Source organism: Sesamum indicum, linkage group LG5 (genome assembly GCF_000512975.1).
Source record: "Sesamum indicum cultivar Zhongzhi No. 13 linkage group LG5, S_indicum_v1.0, whole genome shotgun sequence".
NCBI classification, from domain to species: domain Eukaryota; kingdom Viridiplantae; phylum Streptophyta; class Magnoliopsida; order Lamiales; family Pedaliaceae; genus Sesamum; species Sesamum indicum.
The window spans coordinates 784,458-793,319 of NC_026149.1; the positions used below are offsets into that span (position 1 = coordinate 784,458).

At 30.4% G+C, this 8,862-nt stretch overlaps 2 protein-coding genes across 2 annotated transcripts in view; both read left to right on the forward strand.

Annotated features, from left to right (window-relative positions):
- On the forward strand, positions 5,199 to 6,235 carry LOC105161493 (RING-H2 finger protein ATL33). Its single transcript, XM_011079191.2, has one exon. The coding sequence runs from the start codon at positions 5,342 to 5,344 to the stop codon at positions 5,873 to 5,875; it is 534 nt and encodes a 177-aa protein (XP_011077493.1). The 5' UTR covers positions 5,199 to 5,341; the 3' UTR covers positions 5,876 to 6,235.
- LOC105161465 (dof zinc finger protein DOF5.1-like) overlaps positions 8,688 to 8,862 on the forward strand; it is a gene marked incomplete in the record, with an annotated part of 1,820 nt that continues 1,645 nt past the window's right edge. Inside the window, 1 exon segment of the mRNA XM_020693682.1 lies at positions 8,688 to 8,862.

Sequence of the window (8,862 nt, forward strand, 5' to 3'; positions counted from 1 at the left end):
AAGCATAAGTGTCCAAAACCCTAATCATACAAATTCGTTGTAGCGTTGAATAATTTCTCTTTTGTAGACTTTTATAGTGGATTTCATATTAGCTACTTCAATTATTAATTAAGTGCTTTAATTATTCAATCCATATGAAATATCATCAACAAATTTAATATATATAAATTTATTTTATCATTTTTAATTATATTAATTTAATATAAATAATCCAATAATTATAGTTTAAAAGAAAAAATGATAAAACATAAAAATGCAATAATTAAAGTGAGACCCTTTCACGATTTCTCTTCATTGAAAAGCGGGTTGGCGTTTTGTGCTGCTTATTTATTGGATCTGCTTTTAAGTGCTCCTTAACTACACTCCAAGAAGAACACAAAATTGATTTTGAGTTCCCTTTTCTTCCAAATCTGCCACCCAAACACGACTTTAATACTGATCTAGAAACTTAAACCACATAATAATTAACAAGGGAGGGTTGATTTGCTTCAAGAATTAGCTTATTTTAATCCATAAGTCGTGTTTTTGTTCGCTATACAATCAGCTTTTGGTATGCTTACTCAATTTGCATTCTCATCTCGTTTATTAATAATAATCATCGTGGTTTGTTGTTTTGCACTTTTTCAGACATGTGCAATAATACTTCGATTCCATCGTAAATTATTGTTTTACACGTGGGATTTGGGAACACTTCCAACCTACGAAATAAGAAATCATAAATTTCACTGTGTTTTTAATTATTACTATATATACTATCCCAAAAGTGAGCATAAATCCAAGGCGACGAGCCGCCCAGCTTAAGGTTGTTTCCAAGTTCGAGTATAACAATTAGGACTGTTACTCCGTTGCCTCAGTTATTGTAACTTTTGATTTTATATAAATTTTAAAGTTTTGTTTTCAAAAGGTGCATCGTTGCATAGAAGAAATTAATATCGAGACTTATAATGTACTGAAATTCCTCGTCTGTAATTAATATAAAATGTTTGACTACTTTATCAGTTTCAACACGAGGGGTTTGAGATGAACACACGATCTCGTTGCCACAAATGGGGTCAAATACAGTTGCTTGCGTCTCGATCGGTGTTCCTTTGTGCTATTTATTATGAAGAGGCGCTTCGATAGGAAGAGAAGACCTTAGGACTTATATGTTACTCAACATCCTTACGTGCAAGGCTGCAACAAATACAGGGCACTTACTTTGCATCAATATTTTTTTAACTTTTTAAATTTGTGCTACCTTAACTAGGATTATTATTATTATTATTATTTTTAAAAAAAGATATGCATATTAACTATTTATTTGATGGCAATGAGACTTAATTTAATTACTAAAATTGAAGTCTCGTAATTATAAGATTATAGATTTATACCCCACTAATACTTAGAAGCAACGCTTAATATATAATATGGATAAACTCAAAAAATGATTAAAAAGATTAATCATGACACTAACATAATTCGCATAAAAAATTTCATCTTTATATATTAATTTATATTTGAATTGATGAATTTTGAAATTTTAGTTATAAACCCTTTTAATTTGTTTGAATATTTTTAAAAATTTAATAGATTTTAAATTATTCACCTCTAAATCTGAATTATATTTTATTGAATATTGATGAATTTTAAATTCTTTTAGTATGAGTTCCTTTCTCTGCATACTTCAATCAAATCCAAATACATCGATCCAAATACAATCTAAAATATTATAACTTTAAAATTAATAAAACTAGGAAAAATTATCTATTAGTAAGTACTTTAAGGCTTTGAAAAAATGATCGGGCCAAAAATTTCAACGTGCACCTGAAGAATTTGAAATTCATCAATAGTTAACAAAATATAATTATAATATTGAGCAATTTGAAATTTGTTGAATTTAAAACTATCCAAACAAATTCTATTGAAAATTGGAAACCCCTAATTCCAGATCCATCAATCCATTAAGTTATATTTGAATTGATGAATTTGAGTTTTGAATTTCAAATTTTTGGTAACAAATCCTTATAAGACCTTTGGATAACTCCATATTACATAGGGTTTCAAATTATTCCATTCTCATATAGAACTACATCTTGTCAAACATTAATGAATTATTTTTCTTAATTGATATGAAGTCATTTTAATTATTTTATTAGGATTAACACCTAATAGTTTGTAATAACTATGTTTAATATTAATAATTGCAGCACTGATTTTTTCTTACTTTGATGGTGAAGTTGAGGTCTCATAACTAAGAGGTTGGTGAGTTTCAATCCTATGCATATAGGTGTTAATCTACTTTTCTAATAGCATGTGCATGTTGTTTTTTTTTTGTTCTTCATTAAGTCGTTGATTGATTTAGAAATATTATTGGTGTTGCGTACTGAATATTATAATAGTGTATGCTTGCTTTAGAGATATCGTTATGTTTTCAAAAAAATATTGATAATTGTGGCGACAAAAGGGATTAATCTATTAATGTAGGATTAATTAGCTTCATTAAGAGAAGATTAATTTAATCCCTCCAACAGCTTAATTTAAGCAAACACGGATGTACTTAAGCAGCAGAACACCAAACAGGAATTAAATTATTAATACAGATTTGGAGTTTGAATCCTCAGATATCACCTGTTCTTCAGATTCAGGTGTTTTCTGCCACACCCAACTGCACTGCATTTTCCTGCTACTTCCCTTTTTCAGGTAAATACACGTGGGTTTAATACATAAACTACTACGTGTAATTTGTGACACATGAAAATTTTATGATACTATTTAAATTATAATATATTTTTTTGAAAAAAAAGAAAAATATTTTTTATTTAGTAAAGTATATGCTAAATAATAAATCAATATTAAATTTATAAAAGTATAGATACATAAACAAGTTTAAAGAAAAACTATAAAAAGATAGTGGAGGAGTGAAAAATTAGATAAGTAAATAATTAAATTAGATATTAAAAAATCATACGAGAAAAAGAAAGATACGAAAAAGGTGATGTATCTTAATAGAAAAAAATGCAAGCAACTCCGTTGTGATATTTTTTGCAAATGAGTAAATTATTTTCTTATAGAAAAATAAAATAGCAATTTACTTCTTTGTGGTTTTTATAATGTAGTAATTTAAATTGTTTTATTTAAAAAGCAGATGGGGTAAATTCCTTTTTCTTTTTTTTAATTATATAGAGATAATTTACTCATTTGTAATATCACAGAAAATATATTGCATTAAGCCATATCTTATATACTAATGTGTGTGATGCATCAAAATTTATGTGCAATTAATTTAAAATATTAAAATAGAATTATATATTTTAATTAATTAAATAAAAAAATAGACGTTGTGAGTAGTTATCTGAAGAAAAGTGGTAGAAGAAAACACATGGAAGTTGATAGAGAGACAAAATGAAGGCTGAGAAAAAAAAATGAAATAATTAAATAAAATAAAAAATAACAAATCAAAAAAGGAAAAGCACGAAAAATGTGCTCTCCCTTTAATGATATAGTATAGATAGTAGAAATTGGTGGGCAGTGCTTGCTTTGGGCTCTGTTTTGCCCACCCATGGACATTTTCCATGGGCCGGCAGGCCTAATAAATGTAAAAACAAAATACCATTGGTAAAATTATGTGCCTGGAAATGGTGTGTCACCGTTGCTAGTATATATGTTATATATATAAATAATAGTATTAAAAATAGTGATTTTTTTTAAAAATAAAACTCAAAGGGCATATTTGGTAAATAAAATATAATATGTTAAAATTAAGCTCCATAAAATATGTAGATTGGGTTAGTTATATTAAAATCCTCTCTAAAAATGTAAAATTACATTTCACTCAAAAAAGTTTTGAAATTATACTTACACTCCCTTATGAAATTCATTATCTGCACATGATCCCTTTTTGTTGGATTTGAATGAAAAATTCTGAAGTTAACAAAAAAAAAATAATTGCATATTTACCACTTATTTAACGTTTTTTCAATGTAATAGTTATGTACTTATGAAGGAAAAATAATATAATGATGTTACCTTACTCCACATATATATATATATATATATATAACATTTATCTCTTTATAAATATAAAAATATACATAAAACTGTTAATTGAGGGATAAAATTAAAAATTTATATAAATTTTTTTACTTACATTAGGATTTTCCATCTAAATCTTAATATTCTGAAAAAGGAGTTAAATATAAATAACCCTATATGAATTTATATAATCTTTTAAACAAATTTAGTCAGATATCCTAATTACCTATATATATAAAAGGTTTTAATCTTACTATAAATGTATGTTTAGTTGAAAAGTGCAATTTGGATCTCCAATGGGGGAAAAATAACTGATCTGATAATAATTAACAGATGGCAAGTTTGGGCCCAAAATGAGACAAAAGATTGATAGACAAGGCAAAGAACAGCTTTCTGGGCCTTTAATTGGGCAATGATATCAGCTATCCGATGAGTGGGGTTCCTCTTCCTCATGCATTATTTTGTGCTCGCTGCCTGTGTCGTATCGTACATGTAATATTTTTAGGGAAGTATATATTTCTTTAAATTGCACTATATTTTCCTTTCGTATCTCTTCATTTAGTATTTTATTTCCTGACAGTTAAATGGTTAAAAAAATTATAATATTTAGTAATAAATTATAATTGCAGGGGAATTTTATGCAAAAAAGAAAACATGGGAAATTCAGAAAAAAAATGGAACACCACAAATATTGATAAGTTGGACGTTGCATAAGTGAGAGTGACTAAAGGCAAGTTGCAGTCCACTTGTTTAATAATGTCTGATCCCTCCATTCCATTTCTTCATAGGTACAATGATTTGGTGTAGGTGGGCTCATCCAATCCGACAACTGCTTCCATCACTCAAATGTGTCTAGGCCCCTGCACTGCACCAATTACGCCTTACCCCTTCCTACTTGCACATCTTTCTTTTTTAATTTTAATTCAATTAAGTTCATAAATTAATTATATTTTTTGGTACTAAATTTTAGGATAATTATACTGTCGTTACCTAAAATTTAATTTAATTACACGTAAATTTCATGAGTTTAAAAAATTATATTTAGTATCTTTGATATTTGTTTACTTATAACCAATAAACATTTCCGTTAGTCAAAATTAATTGAATTTGTTAATATTAGCATAAAATATAATTTTTTAAATTATAAGGTTCTATGTATAATTGCACAAAATATTAGGGAGGGCAGCATAGTTATCCTTAATTTTACATATTTAATTTAAGTAAATATATATAAATAAATACATGTAAGGAAGAAAGAAACAAATAAAGTCTTCCTATTATCATGCACACTTATCTGACAGGATATGCTGCTTTTCCACAGTAACCTCTCATGAGCAATTCCAATTTCACCACCAGCAATTCAATCGCTCCGCCGCCGTCAGAGCTGGCGCATCCCCATAACTCCAACATGTCGCCCCTCACCGCTGTCCTTTGCCTGGTTGCGGTCATCACAGTACCAATTATATCTTACACCTTCTTCGTAGCAATGAAATGCCCTCGAAACCCCTTCCGGCGGGGGAGCGCGGCACCTCCGGCTGAGCTGTGCTTGAAGGCGGAGAAGCCGGAACTAGTTTACGGTGTTAAGTACAGAAAATCGGCGGAAGACGGAAGGAAGGAGGCGGCGGGAGTCAGCGATCAGTACTGTCCGGTGTGCTTATCGGTGTTTGCCGAAGGAGAAGAAATGCGGCAGCTGAGCGGGTGCAAGCACGCGTTCCACTCCGCCTGCATCGATATGTGGTTGTATTCTCATTCGAACTGCCCGGTTTGCCGCGCTGCCGTTCCCGTCAGGTGGTCGAAACGGGTGTTGGTGGTTGTCGAAGAAGAAATCCGGCGAGGTCCACAAGATGCCGCCGATTTGATTTGATTTTCTCAACTTGATTTCTTTTTTTTATCAAGAATGATATATTTCAATATCTTGTTCTAATTCTCAATTATTAGAAATGTCAGATATTAAATAATTTTTTCTGAGTTAAAATGTTTAGATAATAAGATTATTCAATCAGTTGTTTCGCCTTAATAGCGCCGCCGCCAGCCGCTGTGGACTGGGTTAGTTGGACGAAAACAAAAACAGGAGCACAAAGGAGAAAATAAGAGAGAAAATTGAAAGAAGGTAAAGTAATTATAGTACGTAGATACTAGATAACGCCCCGCAGCACCGTTGGCGCGGCCGTAGGAGTGGCAGCGCCACTACTCACGACAAATGCTAACGGCTTATTTGGACGAGAAATGTACGTAAGGATCGAGAAAGATTTTAATATAAAAAAATTCGTAATAAATAAAAGTAATTGAAAAGGAAAAAAAAGTGGATCAGAAATGCAATTTTCCTAAAAAAATTCAAATTAATTCCGTTTAATTTATTATATTTTATAAAATATTGATGAAAATTTAAATTTTTCAACGTAAAATCATTTTAAATTATTTTCTCAAATATAAATATATTTATCCAAAGAAAAATGAGAGAAGGAACAAATTTGTGGTCTCCATAGGACCATCACCATAATAAATGTATGATAGGAAATTGGTATGGATAATGAGCTAACAAAGAAATGAAAAGAGAGATTCTTGAAAAAGGGCCTACGGGCTGGACTTTGTGGGGGGCCTTAGAAATAAAGATGACTTATGGACTGACTGCCTGGGCCTGATCGTTTAGGGCACGCAACTACGTACTTCACTTATGAATTTCATGGTACACACGACAGGATTTCGAGTGGATGGAAAAAGAAAGGAGTCGAGATATGGTCATTGATGAAGCTTATAAGAATTCTACATTAATTGAAAAAACAGAGGAGAAAGCTAGCATTAACAAATGTATTGAGCACATGTACTTTGTATTAATTAACAAGTAATTGATGCTTTATTACATAACACATGAGGCTGATGATCATCATGTGTGTACATCAGCTCATCATCATCAATGCTTTAGTTGTACTAGAACTAATTTCCCTGTTTGGAAAAACTGTCTTGTTTGATCCTCATTATATATGATATTTTTTGTTTCTTCTGAAAGAATTAAGGAACCAATTTCATTAAGAAGAAATGTCCAAAAGCCATTACAGCAGCTGTGGGAATATCAGAAATACCCTCAGCCCAGCTAGTGGCAAGATGAGCTAAACAATGAACAACAGCGTTACCCCAAGGCCTCACAAGGCTAAATTAACCAACAGGAACGACAGCAAGAAGCAAAACTAAGAATGTCGAAAACTGTCTGCCCCAGTGAAGAACAATCCCTTTCCGGAATACAAAGTTTATATATGATATTTGACATCAAGAATTGCATTTGGACCATAAGGGAAAAACAAATTTTAGTTGTGTAAATTATGGGGTGACGTAATTTTCGTCCTATTCAAATTAAAATTTATAATTTGATCATATATAACTTTTAAAATTGTACCAATTTTAGTTCTTTTTGACCATAACTTACAGTACTAAAATGCATTTTTTTTCAAAGATAAGTCATACCCCGCCAAAACTGAGGTATTTCTCAAATTATAATACTAATTCAATTCTGATTTTATGATTTTGTTTCTCCAAATGCTACACATTAATATTTGATGACTTGTGCTCAACTAGTACTTATGTATATACCATATCCCAATTATGATATCTCCGAACATACTAAGTTATATATACATTATAGATCACATAGTAAAAATATCTGCTTCTATATATATATCACAACATATATCAAAATTGTGGACACTCTCATTGAGCTATATATTTGTTATGTGATTGATCACTCTTTTTAAACTGTACACCAACTACACAACAAGTTATTGAACTTGAAATATATAATCAATTCAGCTGTGAAAAAATCGATTTTAATTAGAATTTCTCATGTATTTATATATAATTAATAAACAGGAAAGCTTGACAATTGCAGTGTATCACTGCGACCAGATCTGATTCCACAGTTACTTATTACCAGCTTTAATTCTCTTTTTCCTATCAAAACATGATATGTGAATATAATTTGTGGGTATACATAAATTAAATAAAGAAAGAATGGGGTATGTGTATATATGTATATATGCATTATGGATAGGTGATAGTACAAGTAGTCCCATGCAAACTAATAATTAAATATATATATATATATATATATAGAGAGAGAGAGAGAGAGAGAGAGAGTATGGAGGTGGGGAATCAAACACAAACCAGAGCCCAGAAAAAAAGTTTTGATTAGGTTGGGACACTAGCTACTGTTTATTTCCACCAAAGCAAAACCCTCATCAACATTCACTTTTTTCCTTTATGTACCTATATATGCTACGTACGTATATGCCTATTCAAATTAACTCTCTCTCTCTCTCTCTCTCTCTCTCTCTCTCTCTTTATATATATATAGCTTAATGTAATTAATAAATAATCAATTTCAAAATTAAGAATCATATAACGAGTATATTGAATTTATTTTATAATTAATTTAATTTGACAAAATTTGATTTGCGTGAGAAATTTTGATGGTAGAAGATTGAAAAGAATGAAAAATGATGAGGATTTCCATGCAGCAAGCAGTGATAAAGAAGCTTAAAGGTTAAGTAATAAAGTAATTAACATGACACTCTCGAAACCCTAAAAAGCAATAAAACAAAACTAGACAGAGTGAAAACAAATTAGTAGCATCACAGTGTGGTGTGTTTGTGTGTGTATGCTATTACTATATATATATACAAGCATAAAGCCTTCTGCTTTATTTTAGCTCCCATATTCTCATTCTCTCCTGCTTTATTTCTCTCTCTCTCTCTCATCTCTCTCTGTGTGTGTTAGGTCTCTCCCAGTTGAGTTGATGTGATTCTCCACTAGTACTACTCCTCCCAAATACCAAATAACCTTTACAAAAGAGAAAGAATT

What these genes read in the sequence shown, in the direction of transcription:
- LOC105161493 (XM_011079191.2), top strand. Translation starts at nt 5,342, where the DNA reads ATGAGCAATTCCAATTTCACCACCAGCAATTCAATCGCTCCGCCGCCG.